A 27,499-nucleotide genomic window follows, 5' to 3' on the forward strand; every position below is an offset into this window, starting at 1 on the left:
ATAACTCCTCGGCCAATTTTTTCTTCAATCTTTTCATCTTACTTTAAAACAAGTTTAATATTAAAAAATATGTCCGCATCATATCATACCACACAGTCTTTGACTACCTACTCATCATACTACCTTTTAACTATAGGATTACTCGTTAGATCCGAGACATCATTTCATGTAGATTGAAGTAAATTGTTATATAATTTTTAAAGAACTTACAATTTTTTTATTAAGTCCCATGACTGTGAAAATTTAATATGATTAAAGGTAACATCGTCTTGAAGCGAAAAAAGCGTAAAATAAAAGTAAACGTAAATATTAATTTTCATAATATTTTTTTGAGATTTAGTTCGTAAATTTTTAACATCATATTTAGTAATAAAATTGAATTATACATAAAGTTAATTATTAAACAAGTTTGTTTCTCGTGTATTCTTTCATTGAAGTCCAAGTTGATTAAGTTGGGAAGAATTAGTTCTCTTTAATTCCTTTGAATGGACGGCGGCGATTAGTCTTGGAAATATTTAAGTACGTCTTTTTTTCAATTTTGTCACATTTTTTTTGTATGAAAACAACTCATATAAATTTAATAAACATCGTACGTAAAGCGTATTCAGACGATTTTAATAAATTTAATTTAATTTTACGCTGAGCATTTATAATGAGTACCGTTATATTGAGTGACATTTTATAACGACGCGTTCTGAATACCAATATTCGTTAAATTACTGAAATTTTCTTCCCCAAATGAGAAATATAAAAAATAACTTAGTTAAGTAAAAATAAATAGTCTGTATGTTATTTTAATTTATATGCTCAATCACTGCCAAGTTCTGATGCCAAGAGCAAAGAGCTACTATGAGTCTAGCTAAATGTAGTATCTGATATTATCTTAGAAGAATTTGCCAATAAAAATAATACAGTTCAAAGAGGCCTTATATGTCAACTCAATTAATTTTAGTTTAAATAAAAAAGTTTATTTACTAATGGTGATTGACATTTTAGATTCTTATTATATAAATTAATAAATTTAACGGAACATAACGGACACATTGACTTCGGAATATTTATAATTATAATACAAAAATTTATACGAAATAGTTGAGATCTAACTAATATATTCGGAAACAGAACACATCTACCTTCTTCTTAGAATTCCAGCACTTCTACAATTCCTGATGTGTGTTGACTTTGTATTATTCAAAGAGGATATTACAATCGCTTTAAATTTAGTTTTAGTCGTTTCTGTTGGGTTTTTAATAGAAAATATTTAGACGATAACAGTTAAAGCTGTCTTAGATATTATAAGATTATATTTTTTGAAATAAATTTTATAATATCAATTGTTTATTACACATGAAAATTTAATTGTAATTAATAGTGTGAAATCGATTATTTTCAAATATAAAACAACAAAACAAACTATTCCTTAATTAATTAAAAAATTATATCAATGAAAAATTATTCATCACATTTATATCAGCCTTACTCATTCATAGTAGAGGGACAACACTTATGACTTTCACACAAAAATTCAGCTTGTATATGGGTACAGTGCTAAAGATAAAGGTGGCTAAATTTTCTATCTAATGAAGAATCACAGGTTAAGATAATCAGTGTTAGCTTTTCATGGAATAACATAACACGTTAAACCGTCTCGTTTAAATTGAAAGCCCAAAGAGAATTTGTCCAAATGCAAATTATCTTTAAAAATTTTATTATCTGATTTGCTTAATATATTCTTGTTATGAATTTATTACTGTCTATATATCGTTTAACCGACCACGAGAAAGGAAGTGTAATGTTTATTTCCGTCATTGCTCTCACTTTATTCACTTGAACAAGTTGAACAGTAATTAATTTAGTGAGATATATGTCTTAGATGTTATTTACATAAAATAGTAAAAGTTATATTAAGGCATTATACAGTAATAACAACCCTTAAAGAAACAGTACTTTATTTTTATGTACATTTAAATAATACTTAAAATATATTTTAAATGAACATACTTAAAAGACAAGACTACAAGTACAGTAATATTAGTATCAGTAACTGTAAGAGACGTTATAACAAGCAGTACATCACCTGTGTCATATCTCAGATGGAATATTTACTCGTGGAGGTATCTCGCCCTCATTATGTATGTTATAGTATTGCGATTTCAATTTGAAAAAGATATTAATATCAAATAAAAAGTAAAAGTTTAAATTTAAGTTTAAAACTGAATTCATTATAAGTGAATGCAACATTACTCACAAGTTATTCTGAAGTAAATATACAAGATCTTGTTTGAATTGTAAGTATTTCATTTATCTTATACATTTTAATATAAGTAATTTGGCCTCCATAATATCACCAGTGAAGGTCACGGAGGGGAGGTTTTATTGCGACCGTCATCCGCTTAACACGTTATCCCTTTATCTTTAAGTTGGGGAACAGACATACAACAGAATGACATGTTATTACTATATATAACACTTGTTACTTGATAACAAACTTACGAACGCAACCAATGTAATATATGTCGTACTTTATTTAAACCTTATTTAATATCTTAAACAGGGTTTAACTCTGTCATTTTAATTTCCTCATCTGTGACTGACTGGTCTTCTGTCTTAATATTATAAAATGAAATTTTTTTCCAACACAAGTATCGAATACAGTATTATATTTTATTATTTCTAAAAGCGTTTTTGTTGTGTATTATTTATTTTTAGAGTGGAGACGTTACTTTTTAACTATATACAAACTCGCCTTATTATTTAAAGTTTATAATTCAAAGTACAGCTTTAAAGTTTTAAGTACGCTTTTCTGGAGCTTTAAGAAAAGGAAAACAAAGAAAAATAATGTCTGATTATAAGCTTGTTATTCTGTTAATATAAAACAATTAATACAATTGTATATATGCACGCGTCATTCAATCCAAACTATGGGACTAACGCCGATGATATTTCGTTTTAGAATAAAACATGAGGTTTTATCTTATACTTAATAAATAAACATTTGAATGACTGACATTATAGAATATTATTACAATTAGCTACTTGGATTTTCAAAGTTATTTAGACATTAACATTATTATTAAGGCATAAACACGTCGTTGGTCGTTCAAAACATCTTCTCTCGCGCCTTATTGATGACTTGAAGGTACATTATATCAAGGAACCGTATCCATTATTATAAATAAGTATCCAATGTGTAAGACGTATCTTATCAGCTCTTTTTCACTGTCACTTCACATTTTTGTATCCGTATAAAAATGTTTATAGCATTCAATGTACTGATAATCATTATAAGATCCTAAAGTGATACAGAATAATGTTACTGTCTATAAAGTTTTGATTGTTTATAAAATTATAAAAAGAAACAACATGTAATATTTAATAATAATCACAAAAATGATGTAGAAAAATAACTGAAAGACTTAAAATGTATTGTTGTGATTGAGAATAATTTGATTGTCCTGTGTTTGTGTATTTGCTACTTGGAAGAATTAGTTTCCTTCGGATAATCGTTAGTGTACGAAGCGATATTGTCCAATGTTAGGATCGAACTGGCCTCGATAGTCAATGCAGTAGGAATTTGAAAAAATATATTCATTATGTATTTTAAAACAATATTCTTTTGATGTAGGCGTGTTATTATAAGTGCGTGATGAAAGGCTTTACCAAAGAGTGTTATATATATAATACAATCCATGATACCTTCCGGCATCCTTCCCAATATTATTTTAATTTTCTGTACGTAAATTCATAATAAAACTTCCAAAAGTTATTGAATATTTATTATTACGTTTTATTCATATGATTTATGGCAGCTTTCGTTTTAAAATCCAATATGTAAAATTTAAACATAAATTGCTGCGATGAAGGTTGTAAAGTTCAATAAAGTTTCCGAATTCTATTTCAATATAAAGCGACATCAGTGTTCACTGCCGTTGTTATAATATTATTATAAATATTAATAAAAAATATATAATAAGAAATTACTTACAAATATTTTCATGTTATAAATCCAATAAAGGTTTTGAAAGATTACAATTACCTACGTAAAATGCTTAAGTCACAAGCTTTGTGTAAATCGGAAAAGGTTGGTCTGTGATGAGAAACGCTCAGACCTAGCATTCACCTCAAAGTATAGGCGAACCTAACTAAGGCATTAGTTACTCCCCCTTCAATGACGTTCTAAGCCGAGGTGCGGCCTCTTAGGGGCACCCTTGGGACTGGCGTACCCCCCCCCCACCGGGCCCTTCAGGCCCATATTTAAAGTATAGAACAAATCGGACCACGCACTCCTCTCGGTGAGGCTGTCAAAGCCATCAGGGTTAACAGCTACAGTCAATTGGAAATTGAAGGTATTTGTCGAAATGGCTCTCGACTCTGCTTTAAATATGTAATGTCGATTCCTCAACCACAAACGAACTTATTCTATACGTAGATTTAAACTAGAATAAAATGATGATCCGTCGCGATATTTTCTAATAAAGTTAAACGAATTCATTCTACTCCCAGACATGGACAGCACAGAATATAGAAGAGTTGATTGTCACAGAGAGTACATTTCTATATATATTTAAACCCTTTTTGTGTTCTTAAAGTTAGAGAATTTTTTTTCAAAACTTTCAGATTAAAATCAAGATTTTTAAACCATTATAGTAACTGGCAATTGTATTCGTAAATTAAATTCTGAAAGTTTCTCGACTATTCTTAGACGATCTGAAGCATTCCACTGAATGTAAATGGTGACAGTGCATAGATCTTCTTATCCTCGATAGTATTTTTTGCTTTCCTATATTGTCAGAATTAAAATTGTACTGGTAATTATCTCAAAATTAAACTTTTCTCTAAGAAAATATAAAATACAATTAACAATGTATGGCCTCAAGAAATTAGCGGGGCTTTCTGCGTGCATTCATTGCCTTTTAATTTTTTTCATTTCTCCTTGTCATCATCACGTCATTGCTCCTGGATTTTTCAAACTAAATTCTATTCAAGTATCACAAAAATATTACGTGACATTTAAGTCACGATTCCTTTTTTCGTTGCTTTAAACTGCTGCTTTAGTTTTCTATTTCTTGTTTTTAATCTTCCATCATGAAAGATATGTACATACAATATAAGTGAAGTTTAAATTGGACCATTGTTTGTGTGTTTCTAAAAAAAAAGATTGTTTCGCTTAATATCTCTGACAAACTTTTAGAAACCTAATTTAATCCGTATTTAACGGCTTCAGTTTAGGTCACAATTGAATTGTATTGTTAAAACTGGCATAGACCCAATAGTTCTTTTTCACTTCAGTACTTTTAGATTATGCTCATTGGTATGTAAATAGTAATCTTCAGTAATGTCATTTATTATTACTAAGTGAATATTCGAGGAAAATATATAAGTTAACTATAACGTTATAGTTGGAACAATCTAGAAATTAATCAAGTAGTTCAAATATAGAATAATATTTAATGTTATAATAAATTAATAAAACATTTGATCACAAAGAGATTTCAAATCGACAGAAATAAATATTATATTGACATAACTAGGAACTCAAGACTGCAAGATGTCCAATAGATTTAAAATGATTTTGTTCAATCTTGGCACCAATTCTTATTTGGTTTGATTTCCTAGAATAATAGCGAGTACGTTAGAAACGTTGTTGTCCAAGAAAATTATAATAAAAATTTCTATTATATAATAATTCAAATAAAATTATGATAAACAAAAGGTATCAATACAACCAAATAGAAAAAAAGCGAATGTTCTTACTGTTACCACAGAGAATAAAAAACATTTGAATCAGAATTATAATATAGGATTGTCAACACGTTATTGCAAGTGAGACGTAAGTAGAGTTTCTTGAAAATCATGACAAAGAATCATAGTAATATAGAAGTAGTAGAAATCCTTCAACAGTTTTAAAGCCTCTGAAAGTTATTTTTTTAATATGTATTTTAAACAAACAACACACACTAATGAGACCTTCATATTTAATTATTATAATACAATATCCTCGGCACTCGATATCACACTTAATGATATTTAGTAGTCACATCTCATACTGTTTGAGCGATCTTAAGGAACCTTCGCCCTTCGGGCCCGAATTAAAATGGGTTTGCCCCACCGGGCCTCCCACCCCTCCCGGTTACGCTGTAACAGCCATTAGGGCTAACAGCAACAGACAAATCGAAACAAAAAAAAAGGTTCATTCATAAAAATTGGAGTAGACCAGTTCTTTGGGATCTTCCAAGTTATTACAAAGGTTGTTTGAATTGATGTTACAACCAACATGCTTGTAATGAATACAATCGTTTTGTAAGCAGTGTTTACATATTACATTCATAAAAGACAATATGTTTTTTTTAATTAGGTACCAAATAATTTTTAAATACCAAAGAGAAATTAAAGCAATTCATTTAGTAAAAATCCCACCAGACGCTTTCTATAATTTTTTTCTAGGCCAGCAGTGGATAAAAATATGTAATCTGAAAAAAGGCACCGAAAAACTAGTTAAGGATTTTCAACAGTTTTTTATTTCTTTAGATTTACCATTGTACATAAATAGCCATCAACTTTTATCACCTCATTTCCTGGTACTCAGCCAAGTGACCACAATTTGGTAAAATCCAATCTATTCCACAGTATACACTCTGGAGAGTGCGCGCAAGAATTACACTCTTTAATTCATGCAAATAAAAAAATAATATTTTCAGAAAACACAAACAGCTGGTGACAATTTTAGAAAATAATGTACGGTATGCAATTCTGTAAGCCACCAAGGAATTTTGAAAGTGAATCAAATTTTTCATTTTATCCAGGCAAAGGAAATACACAAAGCATAACTCAAAATATCAATTAAACTATGATTCATAACAACTAAATACAATTCAATAGCTCGAACATGGTCTTAGCAAAACGATAAGATATTGGTTTCAATATATCTAGATAAAGTATAGTCTCCATTATTTAAAAGTAAGAACCATGACAATACAAATAAAATACCCATAACATTTAAATCTTTTTAAATAAATTGTATTTCAGAATTATTTAAAAGCCTGACGAGTTCGACGAAATACATGTTCAGAATAAATTTTGAATATAACTTAAGGTAGCAAACGTTTCTTTCTATACCTTCTCGTTTTATTAATGGTTAGTCCCTTATATGTGATGCCAGGTGTAATTTGAGAACGCTATTATTAATGAAAGTTATAAATCTTTCAATATACACATTCGAATGGACTATAACGATTTATGATTAGTGACTCTATGTAATAGCTACAGTTATATAGAGTTTTTACAAAATTTTGTAGTCATATTTAGGTTCGCTAAGAGGCTTCTTTCTTTTTTTTTTTCAAAGACACTGTAACTGTTAGCTCCATTAACTTTGATAGCGTTACTGAAAAGGTTGGTTGATTGTCGAAACTTTGCTTAGAACGACATGAGCGGAGGAATACAAGCATTCTAACGTGTTACCTTATTTCTGAGGGACATTAATTTTTTTTTTATCCTATAGCCTAACAAGAAACCAGCTCTGTAACCAACAGATTGTATCTGAAGAAGACATAAGTCTTCTTTCTTTAGAACAAACTATACAGAATAACTTATACATTTTTTTTTCACGGAATGAGGTGTCTTAATATTTTATTTGTATCTTGGGAAAGCCACAACGGCGATTACCAGCATAGAAGAATGCGGTACTCTTTTCAAAACTTATCTCTTTTCTCCATTACAGAAGCCCAAAGTTGGCTATTTATGGAAGGCGAGTGATGATGTAATCTTGGGACCTGCATGACGTACAAATGCAATATCATCCAGGATATAGTATATTTTGGAATAAAAATGGTTTTGCGGGACCATCAAGAAAAAAGTTTATGTTTTATACTGAAGTTCTTAAGCCAATAAAGAGCTAAAATAAATTTAAAATTAAATTCAGCTTAAATTTTTTTAATAATATTATTCTTTGAAAAAATTTTATCGATCTCCGAAAGTATTTCTTTTCTTGGAGCTCAATAACAAACAAATGAAATCTTCCAGTTAAAATTAAAATTACATTTTAAAATATGATTTTCGGAACGCTCCACTGTTTAATAAGTTCCTTGTTAACGTTGAGTCCTTTTCTTTATTACTAAATTAATGTAAACATCGGAACAATATCAAAATTATTTCGAGGAGGATAAAATAGAATTGATTTTTGTTTTCAATTTACATGTTATTCTAATATGGTTTTTGATGTGAGAAAATTATGTAATAAATATTCTAATCAATGTCTTTTGTATGGAGTATTTGGAATTTCAATTCTATTTCAATTCTCGTAAGACAGAATTTGTTTTAAATTAATTCTTTGACAGAGAAATATAATTAGTGACGTCATTATCGTATAACTTTTAGTATATTATGATATTAACATCATTGTCTGTACGTACGAGTATGTGTTATCATGTTTAATTAATATGTAGGCCAAGATGTCATCTATAATTGAGATGGAAATCAGTATTTGGATACATATGCATGCATATTAAGGAAGAAACGTACTAAGTAATTCATCTTATTGACAAACTCTCTTGATTGAAACGTATCTGTTACCGTTATTACCGTTTCTATGCAGTTTTTTTAAATCCTCGTATACAAAAGTAGCGACGAATGAAATAAAGACTAACTAAAGAATAAGGTTTGTATATAAAAATTAATCAATTATTTCATATATATGGATTATAAATTTAGCGCATAAACCATGGATCAAACTATATATTGTAGTAAAAATGTGTTATTGAAGCTAAAGGAAAGTTATTTATTTGTTTTTAATGACAAACTCTGTAAAGCGAAATAGATATTATAAAAAATGTATTATCAAGACTTTTCCGTGTACGGTAATCAGCGTTAAAAAGTTACACAAAGTATTTCATAATATTAGTTTTTAATCATTTACGACAAAATTATTTAAAATATATAAATAAAATATATACGCAATGGACCCGGCACCCGCACGGTGAATCCATTGAATGCTAAGAGGTTTCGTCTCATTTAAAACGACTGCCCGGAGAGTCGGGCTGACGCTGGAAAGACAGTTGACGCTGGAAAGACAGATGGCGCTGGAAAGACAGATGACTGCTGGAAAGACAGCCGAGGGCAACGGCCTAGCAAGCCCAGCCCGGGATTTATGAAGCTAAAAGTCCTATTAAGAAAAATACCCCTAGGACAGTCCGAGAGGGGGGGCGAAAGATCTGTCCACCGGTCGATGTTAACGGCGAAAACGGCGCGAATACGGATTTGAAATGCCCTACGTGCGGGAAAAATTACAAGAGACGAGCCTGGTACTTTAAACATCTAAAAACACATAATGGTGTTGAAGCACGACAATCGTCGGTAAGTTCTTCAACTTTCACTGCGGATAGAGTTGACCCTCATGTATCCCATGGTGAACTATTAACTGGAAACTACCAGGAGTCCATTGACATCCGGACACGTCTTAGCATTCCAAACATGAAACAATCGACTTGGAAAGTTCACGACGACAATTTAGCGGACCTGTTAGAGCATCCGGGCTCGAAGCAGGATTTGAACTCGCGAGTAGAAACTTTCCAAAATACTATTTACGACTACTTTAACGAGCAATATCCACCTCGAAATCATTACGCTCGCAAAAATAAAGACAATTCTTTCAAGATAAAAATGAGGAGGAAAAAACGGGAATTAATAAAAAATCTACGTATAGCCAAAGCCCTAGGCGACAATCACCTTAGTCATCAACTAGCTAGGGCGTTAAGATCAATTCTAAAATTAATTCAAGGAATATCGGCGCAAACCGCAAAAAATCGCGATAATTTTGACCGGGCAAAACAGGAAGTAGATTTTGATAAAAACCCTTTTGAGTATTCGAAAACCATTTTTAAGAAAGAACGCGGACAGCTTCTCTTGACCAATGAACAAATTTACGATCATTTTAAGAGCACATACGAAGTGCCAAAAAGTGTAAGACTCTATGCGGATCCCAACGATCAAAAACCTGGAATTCCTCGTTTCGATTTCCACGGCATCCCTCCAACGCTAGATGAGATAAGTATTCAGATAAAGAAAAAATCGTCTAAATCTGCGCCGGGACCCGATGGTATCCCATATATAGTCTTTAAAAAATGTCCATCGGTTCGTAAACATCTCACATATATATACGATAAAATCTGGTCAAGGAAGCAAATCCCGGAGTGCTTCGGGAAAGCAATTTTTGTCCTCATTCCCAAAAAAGACCGAGTCACAGATCCGAAAGATACTAGACCGATAGCCTTAACAAATACTATATCCAAAATCTTTTTCTCAGTTCTACAAACGAGAATGACGCGATTCATGCTCAGCAACAGGTATTTTAGGCCAAATCACCAGAAAGGGTTTTTACCCGGAATTTCTGGATGCCTAGAACACAACACTTTGCTGTCGGAGAGTTTAAAAGATGCTAGGAAAAGCGAGAGGCAAATTACAGTTTGTTGGATAGACTTAGAGAACGCGTTCGGGTCGATACAACACGAATTGATGCTATTCGCGCTGAGATGGTACAACTTTCCGCCCCTAGTTACCGATATGATCGCGTCGTACTACTCAAAATTAAAGTTTTCTATAACAACTAAAGAAGGCCATTCAAAAACTTTTAGTTACAATGTAGGACTATTTCAAGGTTGCTGTTTGTCTCCAATTTATATACAATACTGACACGTAACCCCAAACACTGTCAAGTACTATTAGATGAAGTGGATAGATTCTGTGAGTGGACCGATGGATTGAGGACAAAACCAAGTAAATGTCACTGTCTGTGTCTCGGTAGGCGGAGTATAAGATACACCTCATACGATCCGGGATTATCGTTAGGCGGTCAATGCATTTCTACGGTTACAGAAAATGCACCATTTAAATTTCTCGGTCGGAAGATTGATAATATAGGTCGTACTCCATCTTTAGAAGGTATAGTAGATAGCTTTTTAAACGATGTCAACAAGGTAGATAGCCAACAGATCAGTAACGTTAAAAAAGCTTGGATCTACGATAATTATCTGACTTCACGTTTAAATTGGCCTTTCCTCGTTTATGATTTCAATAAAACCCTTTTGTCAAAGTTAGATGCAGGCGTCATAAAGATGTTGAAGTTGTGGCTCGGGCTCGCGCTAACGGCTGATTCATCGGCTTTATTTAGGGATCGCAATAGTTTTGGGATGAGTCTAAAAAGGCCATCGGAGCTCTACAAACACCTGAGAGTTTCCAAGAGATACATCCTGGGGAAATCCCAGGATGACGTCGTTACATCGCTCCCAAAAGACAAAGATGCCCCAGAGCTAGAGTCAAGGCTTCAATTCCACAAGCAGTTTATGATAGGAGCGCAAAGTAACAGAGTAGGGTTAGGATCAAGTAGGAAGGTCCAAGATACGGATATATTGAAGTCTTTTATTCGGCAAGATGAGAATGATAAATATAAGATCCATGCAATAAGTTTAGAAATGCAGAACGAGTGGTTAGACATAGGAGATTTTTGCATCCCATTAGCACTAAAATGGCGCACCTTAATCCATGATTGGTCGCCAGCATTGCTAAAATTCTATCTCAATGCGTTCCAGATGACTCTCCCAGATCAAAGTAATTTAGTAAGATGGGGTAAAGGTACCGAAAAGACTTGCTATATCTGTGGGAAGGCAGTTGGAACTGCTAGGCACTTGTTAGTGGGATGTAAGGTACTCCTCGATAGCGGTCAATACTCGCGTCGTCACGATAGGGTTCTGGAAATCATACGTGAAGCGGTTAGTCTTTCGGTAGCCAGAGCGCAAAAGGAAATAACCACAAACGAGCGATCAGTAGGTTTTGTGAGAGAGGGCACTAGGGCTATAAAAACAAATGTCAAGCCTTACTCCATCCTTAAAGCGGCTACGGATTGGACTATAATGATGGATACGTATGAAAAACAATACAAAATCCCCGAGGATATTTGTGCGTCGGCCTCCAGACCAGACATATTTATGTATTCGCGAATCTTAAAGCGCGTTGTGATGATAGAGCTTACGGTTCCTTGGGAAACCAACATCCCCAAAGACCATACCATCAAGGTCAACAAATATTACGAGCTCACAAACGAACTCACTCGAAATAGGTTCGTCGTGGATTTATACGCGGTAGAAGTGGGAGCGAGAGGTATAACGGCTAAATCTCTCTACAACCTGCTAAAAGACTTGGGCCTGTCCAGAACTCACATCAATTCGTTCTTGGAACGTACTTCGAAGGCAGCCCTAGTAGGTTCTTTTCAAATATGGTTAGGTAGGGGGAGGAGCTTGGACAGTGGAGGTGAGCGTTTAACGCGCGTTAGTTAGGGGCCCCTTAAACCTACACCTGGGTCGCAAGTCCCAGGCACTGTTGAAGCTCCACTCCCTGCAACGCAATGGACCCGGCACCCGCACGGTGAATCCATTGAATGCTAAGAGGTTTCGTCTCTTATATAAATGTGAATTCCAGTTAAGAATAAATTTTATTGCTTGCAAATCTAATATTTTAACTAGGACTGAGATGCTGCTACTAGGAAACTAATTGATGAATGTCTATTACAAGCAATTTATATGATAATATTATTACCAGAGACAGACATTGTAGGCATGTGTCACAGTGAAATACATTACGATTATAGTGTAGAGAAAGCTGTGTACATTAATATTGATATAATTACGTAACAACTGGTCATTAAAAACATATGTTTTGGTACAGAAGTGCTTTTAATTACAACAACAGTTGTCAGTAGTCATGATCCAAGTTTTCATCGTCACATTACAAGCGTTTCCCGTTTTTCATTCGATAACCTACGTTAGTACTATGATGTAAGAATATTTATCTATGAAAAACTGGTAACTCTCCGTATGTAGTGTGCCGATGCTAACTTGGACTAAGAATACAGTTCATTGAGTAATGTTTATCAGCGTGTACGTTAACGTTGTCTGACTTTTCGCTATCATAAAAATTACATACTTTAGTGTCACGGCTTTACTTATTTATTTTTGTTTTATGGATAATAATATTATTTGGTGTTTACTTGATGAAGCTGAAGATAACTTAAATAAATTGTATTTTAATATTAGTACACAGAATATATTATGAACAATAATTACTTCTGTTTTTCTCAAAATTTGTTTTATAATATAATATTGATGGATTAAAAATTACGGTTGTGAGACTTTGAAGAAAATATAAATCCGTGTGTGTACGTGCGTGCTTGCATGCGTGTGTGCGTGTGGGTGTGTGTGTCTGTGTATGTTTGTGTAGCTTTGTAGCCCAAACAAACTTTATTTGCAATAAAACCAAACATATGTATCTACGTCACATGATAATTTTCTTTAATATTATCTTCTTTTGAAAGATAAATTCTGCTATATACATTATACATGTACGTAAATCTGGGAAATAAGCAATTTAAGTTTCATTTTAAGGAAATGTCGTATTTTCCGTTTTTAGAAGCAAAGTAAAAGAAATTATTAAAAATTGTGTAACCGTCGCAACATACTCGATATTTCGCTGCACTATTCATGTCAAAATTTTCACCTAGAAAATACCGAGCAAACCTCAATAACTAGATACCTATTTGACAGGTGATATATATTTGAATTGCCCCAATTAGGTTACACCCTCTATATTATAAAATCTCATAAATTACGAACCATAAATTTTTCAATTATAAAGGAAACTATATCATGTGTTACAGACAAAACTTTAATTTTTTTAACGGATGAAGTAAATTCAGATCAATTATATCATAGAGGAAAAAACAACCCCAATGAAAACAACGGGACTTTTAATAAAAGACAAGAATCCAAAATTATTCAGAAAATAAATAATCGAAAGATTACACGGAAGGACACGACGAAATCTGAATTTGTATGCAAAGTCCATTAACATTTGATAATTCCATATTTCACAGACGGCAGTGTTGCCAAAGATAAGATAAGAACTTAATTGAAAGCCGTACTTATGTCATGAAATTATGGAATCTCACTTCCAAGTTACCAACACATGGTACAAGATATTAAACTTTTAAAACTACCCTATTTTCTTTTAATTAAAATTTTGGTTATATATTTGGTGACTTATTTTTTCACTCGCATCCAGGAAAATTGCATTTTGTTAGAATATATAATAAAAAGAAGGTTGCCCATAGAATATTGTGTTTAATTTTTCTTATTAAAAAGATTTGAAGTATTATGTAACAATTTGTAATATAAAAAATGTACTTGAACTGTGTTTGAATATAGGCCTTGCTAACCTCACATAACATGGACGGAAAAAATTAAATAAATTACTAAATCCTGCATTGTATTTGACAAAATAGAGATGCCTTCTGAAAGGCGCTGATAAGTAATTTGAAGGCTTCAAGGACTTTTAATAATTTGATACATCCGTTTGTATAAATATTTATAATAGTAAACATAAATCAAATTTTAAAATTTGATAAACAGTTCTACCAATATAAAATTTTTAATGGGTTCAAAAAGTCTATCACTGTCGTAATTTGTTTTCAACCTGTTGAATTCTTTCTGAACTAGCAAAAGATATTTATAACAGAAAAAATTTAGATGATAAAGTTTACCAAAACGATAGATAACAACAAATATCATTAATTCACTATATCTATTAACGTGTGCGTCGGTTTAGTATAACAGAAAAAATACTACACAAGAAAAATTAAGAAATTAAAACCAAGTACCCATGCATCGGAGATATTGTTATTAAAATTATTATTTACAAATACAATTAAAGACACACAGTTTTAATATATATGCGAACTTTGTTATCTTTCGTAGAAACATTGAATAAAGAATAAATTTAGAAAATGCAACATCTAGTTTGGAATTAAGACCTTTGAGTTTTTAATTATTGACTAGTGAATCAGTTTTTTTTAACGAACCGGTTGAAAGTTTTGCTTTTAAAGTTTCTCGTAATGTCGTTGAAGATTTATTTTTGTTTCCGAACTTATATTGACGATGCAAGCTCAAGTTGGAAGTGTAATTACGACATTTGAGAGTGCAATTAGCAAGGAGTATATTCTACGAAGTAGTACACTACAAGCTTAAAATATATATAATTGAAAAATCTCATTATTCTTAACGTTTGTTACTTGTAAGTATGTTACGGATATACAACCTTTTTGCTAGAAACTTGATTGTATAACTTTTTGAAGTTATGTATTAAAGCCATTGGTAACATTAAGTGCAATTTATTTGTTTTAATCCTTAAATAAAAATATGTTTTACTTCTTGTATAAAATAAACAATGCTATACGTGACTTTATTTATTTACGCTTATTTCAATAGATTGAGGCAATTTGAATGTGTTCAGTTCTATTAAATTTTAAATTTATTGTTTTGTTTCCTATACCTTGACATACTATAGTATACTAAATTATATTAATATATGTATGTATATGTATAATAAGGTTACAATGAAATAATTAAAATTAATTAAAAAAAACTATTTTAACAATAAATTAAATAATGGTTTCATTTAGATTGAGTTATTCGTGAATGTTTCGATATTTTGAACATTTATTACTTTGGATAATATAAAGGAAATAATTTTATAACAACCGAAAGACTTACACAATACTAGAAGTAGAAATGAAGACAAATTTCACTTAGATAAAGTTAGTACATAATAACAACATCAATATTACCAATAAATTAAGAACACAGCTGATACAATCTATTACACCTGTTTATCAAGTTTAATTTAAAATATGCTACAATATATTTTTCATTATCAGGACCACTTAATTTCTAAATGTCGCAATTTATTTGAGAAGTAATTGTTAGTAAGCACTAGTGAGTTAACCATCCATGAAACGCTGTCCCATCAACCGTGTATAATTCTATAGAGACTCCATCTTGTCTATTGGAGACCGGTTGAGAGGCCTCCATGATGACCACTGGCAGATTCTGGCGTCACCGCAGTCTGGAGGTCAAGCCCTAGTGAAATGTGAGTCTGGCTGTGTTTATGGGTTATAATTTCAAACCCTCCTTTTATTTCCATTTCTCATTAGGTTCAATCAGTCTCACGAAACACATTTTCCATCAGATTTTATATGACTATAAATATAGCATAACGAACAAGTAATTGTTAAATGCATGCCCAACATTTCTGCGAGCACTTAAAACTATAACTAAGGTTATTACCGCTGTATGATACTCCGCAGTTTGAGTTAAATTATTAACATAGTCTGAGAGCCCTCGGTGTAACGATGACTTTGTTATCATTAAAACAGGCAAAGTTATTTTATGTGGAGTATGAAAATGTATGATATTTTTAATTTTGTTATTTATTTTGTTAATTACATTTTTATATTCGAATATAATAGAATTAATTTAAATTTAACCCATTCACCTCAAGTTTCACAAAGGTAACTCAAATATGAGATTATGTGAAGCGAGTTAATGAGTTTTTAATTTCCTTTTATATATGATACATTGTTCTCTTACAATTAATAACGGAATTTCTATACATTATTACGTAAAAAATAGAAGAGCAATTGAAAAATTAATCAACATTTTCGAATAAATAAAATTTTAAATATACATAAGTGATTTTAAACCAAGTAATAATTATCTGTCTGACATTATAACCTCAAAATAAATGAGGTATTGTTGTGTATCTACGAGAATCGACCTTATTGGAAGAACCTTAAATTTTTCTAATAAACTATTTAGATTTATTCATTTTAGTCATATGTTGTTTTAAAAAGTATTCGTTTTCATTACTATTGTATTTTTTATTCAACAAGACAAATTTTATCTCTGGAATCATTTAATGTTGACTTACCGTGTTAACGCTGTATTTATATCTATAAATGTACGATTGACACGGTAACAGACTACTAGAGTTGGTACGTAAGCACTCCGGGCAGTTATCACTCGGTGTAGAGCTTTGAACTAATACATGAGATCTGAGACTTTCGCGAGTATTCATTTAAATATATATACACATCTGTACACGCTATTATGTACATACGAGTTTATATTCATAATCATTAAATTTATTATGATTATGTTAATACAATACTTGTTAATCTTTATATATTTGATATTATTTTTTTCCATATGAATTATGTAATTAGTATCCCTTTATTTATGAATAATGAAAGTATTTCATTACAATAATACGATAATTTTTCTCTTTGAAAGAGAAATATTTTATCACAACTTCCAAAGAGAGTTTTTTTTAATTATCTCTCATTTCTGCAGCTCTGATATAAGAGAGAGTTGATTTATTGCAGCATTTAAGTCTCTTTCAAGACCCCATTTATTTCTTTAGATCAACATTTATGTCACATTATTCGGAATTACGTAAAGATATATTTTTATTTTTGTGAATGACATAATTTTTTACATTTACTGTTCTGGTATTTATGAAACTAACATAATTATAGAATATATAAAACAATTTTATATATCGGCACTATCAGCTTTAATGACGAATGCAACGTGACAATAACTTGAGGCTGTTTACAATTACTATAAAAACTTATTGGTATTTATATTATTGTTATAAGTAAAACGATATCAAAATCAAAAGGGGAATAGAACTAAGTTTGAATTTTGGTATAATTTCGACGTCTGGAGGCACGACAAGGGAGTTCAAGGAGTGCGGACCATTGAAGAATGTGACTCTGAAGAATCTTCGAGAAATACAAGGACATTTAGAAGTATTGAAGTTTCATTTTAACATATCATGGAGCGTACTGGAAGAAAACATTAGTGACGTCAGTGAGACTGACGTGTCTCTTTGTAAAAACAACGAATTTGTATTAAATCCAATATATATAACAAATTATATAAATCTTAATGTTGAAAACACCCTAACAATAAAAATTTTATAAACGCTACAAAGTATAATTACAAATTTCACTACATAGTATAAAACAGAGCTTTTTTCTCGCCCTCTGTATGTTTAAATCTTTAAAACTACGTCACGGATTTTGATGCGTTTTTTTTTAATAGTTTGTTTGGTTGAAGAGGAAAGTTTATATGTGTAATGGAATCCATTAAATACTGTTATTTTTCAGGTTTCTAATGTGATATCGTAAGTAATTACATTTTTCCCCTTACATTGCAAACTCAGTCTGAAATCTATGAGAGTGATCAAAATAATGTACAAAGTATTATACACTTTAAAAAGTAATACAGAAAACTCTGCGACGGTATACGTCTATCTCATATGGATATCCCACAATATATCTTTTTTTTCATTAATTTTCTACGACAAACAATGGTTAATTTACGAAGCGACTTAAACCAATACAGCATTAATTCTAATCCAATTAAAAACCTTTAATACATTGCGGATTTAATATACACCTATATGACCTTTTACAGTGCATGATTTAAATCTTATATCAGTTCGAAACCGGAACGGGCCGCTGTGTTTTTATATATAACGTGCACAGTTTTTCTGTGCACTAGTATATAATAAATACAATACTTTATTCTTCATTTTAAAAACTTACCATAGAAGAAACATTACTTCTATAAACAAATCCATCCATCAAATACGTTTGAAACTAATCAATAAATATGTTATTTTAAAATCTGTTCAATAACTTTATTTTAACTATCGCTAGTTCACATAAGATATGTTTCATCTTAAGTGTAGTCGATGGTCAAATACTTTGAATTAAGCCAACGATGTGAATGTGCCTTATATGTTTTTCCAATATGATTATACATTTATAATAATTTAAAAACCCTAAAATTTTAATTTGATGACCTTTATCATCCACGTATCTTGTATTAATACGATAGCTATAGTATTTATCTTAAAATAATCAATCGCAATTTCTATGATATTGAAGAAGAGAAAAAAATGTTTAGGTTTTAGATAGAAGAACAGTTATATTCTTTCAAGTCAATCAAATAAAATTAATTTAAAATTAATTTTGCAATTCTCTTGTAACTGAATAAATGAACCTATAATTTTAATTTCCTTCATAGTTGGAGAGAACATCTCATCCCAGCCTCCAGCTCGTTCCGTCGCCTCAGTCATTACACCGCGAGTGTTGAACATGAACGAACGTGTCTATGCCAGGAGAGCTATGACGAACTTTTAGACTTACGATGTCTCGTTACTATTAATGACATATTGTAATTATTGTGAAGACATAACTCAGTGTTGATTTGAAAAATGATTTATTTTTTTGTATCCGTGGTATTGATTGCTGGTGAGTTATGAAATGCCAAGTAATGAATTATAATATTGAGTAGTTAATGAATTTGTTTATGTAAAATATCTGTCACATATAAAAGGCACAATAACAAATCATCATCATCAGCCTACCGGAGAACACTGCTGAGCAAAGGCTTCTTCTCATAAAAATAGAATTCACACATTTTTGTACTGTATATGAAAATAAGACAAAATCCCTGAGCATATTTGTGCGTCGACCTCCATATAAGACATATTTATGTATATATTCGCTAATTTTAAAGTGATAATAGAGCTTACGGTTCCTTGGGAAACCAACATCCCCAAGACCATGCCATCAAGGTTAATAAATATTACGAGCTCACTAACGAACTCACTCGAAATGTGTTCATCTTGGATTTGTAAGCGATAGAAGTGGGAGCGAGAGGTATGACGGCAGAATCTCTCTACAACCCACTAAAAGACTTGGGCCTGTCCAGAACTAATATCAATTCATTCTTGGAACATACTTTTAAGGCAGCCCTAGTAGATTATTTTCAAATTTGGTGAGGTAGAGAGAGGAGCTTGGACGGTGGAGGTGAGCGTTTAACGCGCGTTCTCATAGGGAGCCCTTAACCTACACCTGGGCCGCAGCTCCCAGGCACCGTTGAAACTCCTCTCCCTGCAACGCGATGGACCCTGTACCCCCACGGTGAATCAGTTGAACGCTAAAAGGTTTCGTTTCATATACAATTTTGGTTTTTACCAAAATTGTATATAATGAGTAAGTACATTATACATACAGTACATATGGGAGTAAGTACATTTTAACATTTTTTAAATTAAATCTCCTAATCTATACATCAATATGCGTGTTAAAAATGACACGGTTAAAAATAAACAAATATAAAAAATTTATTATATGTAACAGTTTAACCGTATAGCATAGGTTGCAAGTCAAAAACAGATAATATTAATTTTGAAAATATAAATATCTAAGTTTTTTAATCATTTACAATAAATTAATTGTCATTTATTTACTTTGTAAATAAAATTAGAGATTAAATTCAAACTATACTTAATTTTAAACAATAAAGAATTTATATTTTATCTGTCAAAATAAGTTGTGAAACGAGTCTGATTCAAAACAGCAGAGCTAACAGCAATATACCTAAATAAAAAAAATCTGTGGGATTTTGTGGTTCGCTCAGTAATCCTTTCACATCCCAGATTCGTCATTAAAGATTCCATCCGAATTATAAAATGCTTGTATTAAATTATTCTGCGTTGCTTATACAACTGTAATATTTTTATCATATTTGTTTTTATTAAAAAATTGTGAATTATTCTAAAAATAACCAGACCTCGGAACCGTCAGCTCACTAATACTCCAATCTCTAGACGACATATACTCGTATTATATAACATGTAAGATCAGCTATATGGAGCTCTAGAATCTTCTGAGAACGAGCTCATCAAGAATAAATTACACGTTCGATGAATATTAAAGCAAATTGCTGGTAATAAATGGGTTATGTGGTGACTGCATCGCTCCCAAGCACCTACTTTGTTATAATAAGTTGTGATCCACTGATGTCTATGAAGCTACGATTAACATTATATATTATTGTTCCAATCGACTCCATGATTATATAATTTCACAAATATAAGCGTTCTTTTCATATTTACTCAAATTAAAGTGTTTTGTTAATGTCCCATAAACTTCGAAATACATATTTCGCACACGATATATGGTACAAAAAAGGGGAATAATAAAAAAATATGAAGAAGTTAAATTTATATATTATTTAATAAACAGCTTGATGACGAACTTACGTTAATACAGGACATTACTTCATATGTGAAAGTTGCATTAAATGGAGGAGTATAGTCAGGAACAATAATGAATAACGGAATATATGTAGAGTTACTCAAATTAATCCTCTCTCAGCAGTCAATCTGTGAGTCATTTAGTAATAGTAAGTATGTTTTATAGGTAAAATTTAAAAAATGCAATTTATTCTTAAATATTATTTTGTATTTTCTATACAAATACGGATGTGAAAAACTAACCTTTATTTCTTTGAGCACATACTTTCAGGTCTCTTCCTGAAAATTATTTTGAAAAAACCTTTAAGAGTTTTGGAGAGTTGATGAAAGCTTGATGGAGTTAACCGTCAAAGCCATCCCAACGTAAAATAAAAAATATAATAGCTACAGAAAAATAAAACGAATATTTTGCGGATTTGATACGTGAATTTTATTTTTTCAAAAACTACACACACCCGACGTTTCGGTTACTTTTCAGCAACCGTGATCACGGGCAGACGAGATGTGAATGTGAATTGACATTAACATCTCGTCTGCGAATGTTTTTAAAATAATAAAATCGCTTAGTACCTCCGAAAAATATTATTTTTATTTTAATGAATACTCGCGAAGGTCTTAGATCTCATTACACCTACAGAAGTAAAATAGTGCTTATCATAAGACTTTGTTGAGAGCCGACATATGCGGTTCGAAAAATGAATCTTTAAGTACAGAAATTAATATTATGTCAAACAAAACTTAAACCTCGGGTCTACAGACCTTTCAGTTGAGAAATTTGATAAAAGACGTAAACATATTTTTGCAATTCTAGAATAAAGATCAATAGTTAAGAACAACGTAATATGATTATTTAAGCAAATTTTGGAACGACAAATATTAAAATATTCAAAAACACCTGAATGATTGTAGAAGGAGCCTTGTTTTAAAAATACATATTTTAATTTAGTTTCCACATCTATGACACTGTTTAGTTTAAAATAATATTACTTCAAACCTTTTTACTATTATACTAGATTATCTTTTATTCACTTCACAGCAACATTGCATGCTCATTGAGGGATGAAAAGACAATGACTATGCCGAGATTTATAGCTCTATCAATTTAATATGGAACTTGAATAAATTTCAGTCTTCTCACTATATACTCTTAATATTTATATATATCGGCGCAAGCAGGTTCAATGACGGATGCAACATGAAAATAACTGGCATCAATTATTATAACAACTCATTGGTCGTCGTTACTATTGTTAAAAGTAAAACGAAATCAAAGAGAATAGAACTATGTTTGAATTCTGGTATAAATATGACGTCTGGACGCACGACAGCGGACGGCAGAGTTCAGCGAGTGCGGATCATAAAGAATGTGATTATGAAGAACCTTCGAGAAATACAAGAATATTTAGAAGAATTGAAGTTTCATTTTGAAATATCTGGAACGTACTGAAACATGTGACATAAGTGACGTCAGCGAGGCTGGCGTCCTGTCTTTAAAATAATGAATTTGTATAAAATCCGATATATATTTATTTTAAATTTCAATTGTCAGGAATATTCGTAGTTTAAATCTTCGCTATTCATTGAATCTCAAACTTTTATTCCTCTCGTAACGAAATCCTCTTTCATTCTATAGCAACATACAGACAAACTTCCGAACAACCTGTCTGAACTTTCAAAAGCTTTATTGTTTATATTATATAAATTAAATGTTTATAGTTTGTGTTCAAACATGCTATTCATATTTGTGAGTGTCATAATTGTATTATTTTTATCGCCTTAAATATAAAAAAACGTATTTATTAAAATTATATAAATAAAAATATATAATTAATAAATATGTGAAAATCATTTTTCTTATAAAACAACTTTATTTATTTTCTTATATAAAATTTTTATTTTCATTTCCATTTGTATATCATTTCTATCTTGAAGTCTCGTTTTCATTTGTTAAAATATATGAAAATTTCCCTTGGGTTATAAATATGTTCAATTTTGTGCCTTATCATTAGTGGCTTTAAGACTCAATGTTTGAAATTCTTCATCATTAAAGACGTAAGTTTTATATGTTAAATGGAATTATTTGAAAGTGCGGTATCACTGGCATGTTTGTTGCTTGTGGAGGGATTCTTTTATTTTATTTAAATAAAAACCGTTTGCAATATTCCAGCATTACAATGATTTCATTTTTATTCTCCCAAATTCCATTGTTATTTTCGTGATAAACAAATAAAATGGTGTAGTCATAATAAAAGTGAACATATTGCTATATTTTAATAAAAATTATTTATTACTAACTCTATTGAATTAAGCCGTTCTCATCTTAAAACAAAATATTATTAGTAGTTCAGACAGGCAGGTGTGTAAATAATACTAATACATAGGATTTATTAATCCACTCTAGTACGAGTTTGTATCATCGTTTTAAAAAACAATTCTCTAAGATTACGAATGTATGACACAAATTGTGACTAAACAGGCGGTCGTAGGTAGGTGTGTAGGTGGTAGAACCTAGCTGTGGTCGAGTCACTGCAGCTCGAACATGTTCTGGCTCGGCCGGGGAAATACCACTCTTTCACAGAAGAAGTACTTTAATGGCTGCGTTTCGGTCTGCCTCCATCAGGTAGGCCGTCTGCTCGGTTGCCCCTTTATCATAAACAAAAAAACCTTTACCATTTAGTTTGACGATGCAAACTGGTACTACGAATATTAAAATAAAAGTCACACTTTTACTAAATAAGCTATTTCTATATAAAGTCTTACTTTAGATTTTTCCGCTATGTAACCAAAAATAAATACATTTTATAAAGAGTTATCGGTAAGGTATTCAATAATGATTTATTATTTATAGAATATGATTGTTCTATTGTAGATGGTGGTGGAGCTCAGACAAGTGAAGACAGCTGTGACCCAAAAGAGTTGAAGGTGTGTGTAGATGGAACTCCTCGTACTCCAGCTGGTCTGCCTCGGACCAAGGAGGAGCTGGACAAACTTTGCTTGTAAGTGGCTTTATTTTTCTCACTCTTACGGTTGAATTGTTGTGGTATATTTACGTTTCGAGCAATTTGTATGTGAATCGGTCAAGATAACTAAATTACTCCTTTTATAATAAATGAAAACATTCTACGATATGAAGGTTGCATAATTATGGGAACATTCAAATTCAATTTAAAACAATCTCATCCGTATTTCTCATGACGTGTGACGTTTATTTGTAAGACGAAAATTATCTAAAACGGGTATCCTATTATAGAGGATCTTTTGTACTTAATATTTAATGAGGTTTTAATTTAAGGGTTTAATTAATATATAATAATATAATACAAAGTATATTTTTTATTTACCCAGTGCATATGAGACGGGCATGTCATGTATGGACACGTGGATCAAGAGATGTCTACCGACGGACGGACAGAACATCGTTCAACAACAGATCGGTGGGGCCCGGGCTCTGATGAGACATTTATGTACTAACGATACTGCTCTACGGAGAGGTAACATATATATATAACATATACCTATGCTTTAAATCGAAACTTTTTACAGGATCAGACTAGAAAGCTTCCTTAAAAAGTACAATGAAATTTAAGGTAATTTGTCAAGTTTAAAAAAAAAATGCGGTTTGTTTCGAATCTTGAAAAAACATTATACGGGACATTAATTTATTTTATATTTACATATGTACCATGATATAAAAAATATATTTCAATACTGTGTTTGTGTACAATGATGTGTTACTATTATTTTATTGTTGTGTCAGACTTCCTGAAGGAGCCCTCGTGCTGGTCGCTAGTGTCCTCGGACTGGTCTCAATGTGTGGATGAACTGCAGCTGGCTGCGAGAGCCATCTCCGAGCGTTCACATCACATAGTATACTTTAACAAGAACAGTGAACTCTGCTGGTAATGTATTATACTAGCATAAAAACACTCTCAAGGTGTATTTTATGGTAAAATTAAAGTAATAGAAAATTTAGAAGTGTTAACTATACCATAAGTGTTTTTTTATTTATCTTTTATAGAAACTCAATAAAAGGGTTCCTTATATGTAGAATGTTTCCTCAGTGCTCGAGACGCGTTCATGTCGTGCGTGAGTCGAGCCGGACGCGTGTGTTCGCCGTCGGCGGGTGATCTACTGCGTCGTATGTCGTGGGTGTTAGCTCAGGACGTGGCTGCGTGTAGTCAGCACCCTCGAGCACACTGTGCTGCTCCTCACACACAACGCAGACAACTCTCACTAATCACAGCTCTATCAGGACTGGTGCTCTTTCCGTACGGGTTCTGATGCATTGTAGCATATCCCGATAATATTAATACATTAGAGATTTAAAATTAATTTCTAATAGAATAAAACTCAATCACTTTATTAGTTTTTTAGTCTAATAAGAAATAAGTGTAATTTTAATAAAGTGAGATTTGTAGTATTTTGTTGATTATTTTTTATACCATCCTGTTAATATCAATATTCGCGTTTATCGTGAAAAGAAACCTAAAATATTTTTTTCATTCCATTTGGATAATAGAGACTCGGCACTGTCTACGTTTTATATTAAATACTAAAAGTCAACTTACAACGTATTTTATATTTTAAGTTCGTACCATCCGTTTCTTATGAACTTATAATTTCTTTCCTCTGTCTTTTACTTCATTACAAGGAAGCTTCAAAGTACCGTCAATTATTTTCATAGCATCCACAATACTTTGTAAAATTAACTTAAACATTACTTATATTCGTCATAGTGTAATGACAGTATCAGATACAGACAGTTCTGATGGTACAATGTTCAAATGATCTTAACGGACTTCGTTACTACTGACTTACTCTTCACCTGACGACTGTTACCACTGATAGTAGGAGAAACTAATACATAGTCAACAAGTACATTTCATAGCAAACTTTGTTCTCTACCTCCCATTAATATTAATGAACTTTAGGTATCACCAAAAGACCCGACTACCAGAGAGCTAGCTTGCCAATGGCGAAGCAATTCTAACGAACTTAACTTTGTCTATCGTTCTTTTAATGTAATACTACGCTGCGAACTAAATGGCTTATTTTATTTGATATGCAATAAATTAAATACCATGGAAGTTGCTTGAGGATGTTTTTATAATAGAGTTAATAAAATTAAAAGAATAGCCAAAGAAATTCTTTATTAAAATCATATTAGTGGAATTTTCAATCTAACAATTTTGTGTTTCTTTATCCGTGTCTGTGTTTCCACTCCTCGTATATGTTCTCAGCCGTTCCCGCCGCGCTCAGAATACCGAGGCCTTTCTTCTGAAATATAAATTGTAATTGTCAAAAACATTGAACTGGATACACTTAAATTAGTTGTAAATGTTAATTGCGCTGGAAGAGGAGTCAAGTGTTTAAAATGTGATATTAAAAATAAAAACTTCAAAAATAACAATACTCACAATAGCTCCGAAGTTAACTCTAGGGTTGGCAGAGCTCTGTGTAATAAACAACATAAACACAGACATCAACAACACGCACACTAATGAGAACTTCATATTTAGTTATTATAATACAATATACTCGGCACTTGATAGCACGCCTACTGATATTCAGCAATCACTTCTCACACTATTTAAAGGACGTTAATGTTCTAATACATTGACATTGGAGTAACCAAGAGCATTAGGATGTTCCGAGTCATTAGAAAACTATCATGTATTTGATTCCATTATCAGCACGCTCATGTACAAAATTAATTTTAATATATTTAGCTATTAACCGTAAGGCATTTCGTTCATGTTACTGGATCTGCAGAACAGAAAACATCAGGATTACAGATTAATGTCACAAATGTTTGAACACTTCTCGTGAAGTAGATGATAAGTCTTTATTATTCAAGTTAGTAATAAAGTTAACCAAACTAAATAAGTTTCTCAGCCAATAATATGTCATTAGGTTAGGCTGGCCTCATATTTGTCTTCTTCTATACTGGAATTTCTTTGGAATAAATGACTCAATAAATCTTAGAAAGATGTATTAATCTTCTTTTCTATTATATTCAAATTTCTTTACCTTTACAAACATCTCACCGTCTAACTTTAACAATACATACAATGTACGCTACCCGATACTTTCGTATTCTTAATACGTGTTATATTACGCTTATATTTTATAATATAAATAAAATACAATGTTATTGAATGTATTCTATAGTTACGTGTTTTGAATTGGAACGTTTTTAAGTTTTCTATGCAGGACCATTATATATACACATCCGCAATCAATGCTTGTAGTCGAAATAAATTACGGTCTATACGTTACTTTGATGTACAGAATACATTACTGGCAAGTGGATGTGCCAATGCGACAAACAACCAACAATTAATCGAAACAAAATTGTGTATATATTATTTATTTCAAAAGCCGTGTGGTTATTATCTAAATTATTTTACTTATCTTATAAATAAGCATACATAATGAGATCTAAGATTTTCGCGAGTATTCATCTAAATGAAACTAGTGTTATTCGGATTTACTACGCGGATTT

At 31.5% G+C, this 27,499-nt stretch overlaps 1 protein-coding gene and 1 long non-coding RNA gene across 2 annotated transcripts; one reads left to right on the forward strand and one right to left on the reverse strand.

The window, feature by feature from the left end:
- Nucleotides 1–19,038: 19,038 nt before the first annotated feature.
- On the forward strand, nucleotides 19,039–25,395 carry LOC133319193 (uncharacterized). The gene is made up of 5 exons (XM_061522657.1): nucleotides 19,039–19,201; nucleotides 23,864–23,990; nucleotides 24,340–24,485; nucleotides 24,752–24,893; nucleotides 25,056–25,395. The coding sequence occupies exons 1-5, from the start codon at nucleotides 19,165–19,167 to the stop codon at nucleotides 25,273–25,275; spliced, it is 672 nt and encodes a 223-aa protein (XP_061378641.1). The 5' UTR covers nucleotides 19,039–19,164; the 3' UTR covers nucleotides 25,276–25,395.
- Nucleotides 25,396–26,127: 732 nt separating this feature from the next.
- LOC133319164 (uncharacterized) lies at nucleotides 26,128–26,690 on the reverse strand. Its single transcript, XR_009752850.1, has 2 exons — nucleotides 26,412–26,690; nucleotides 26,128–26,271 (listed from the first exon to the last, which is right to left on the reverse strand). It is a non-coding gene; the product is annotated as an uncharacterized LOC133319164 (long non-coding RNA).
- Nucleotides 26,691–27,499: the final 809 nt, after the last annotated feature.

This window comes from Danaus plexippus, chromosome 14 (assembly GCF_018135715.1).
Source record: "Danaus plexippus chromosome 14, MEX_DaPlex, whole genome shotgun sequence".
NCBI classification, from domain to species: Eukaryota; Metazoa; Arthropoda; class Insecta; order Lepidoptera; family Nymphalidae; genus Danaus; species Danaus plexippus.

Coding starts and splice junctions, on each gene's coding strand:
- LOC133319193 (XM_061522657.1), top strand. CDS start 19,165: ATGATTTATTTTTTTGTATCCGTGGTATTGATTGCTG. Junction 19,202..23,863: donor ATCCGTGGTATTGATTGCTG/GTGAGTTATGAA, acceptor GTTCTATTGTAG/ATGGTGGTGGAGCTCAGACA. Junction 24,894..25,055: donor AAGAACAGTGAACTCTGCTG/GTAATGTATTAT, acceptor ATGTTTCCTCAG/TGCTCGAGACGCGTTCATGT.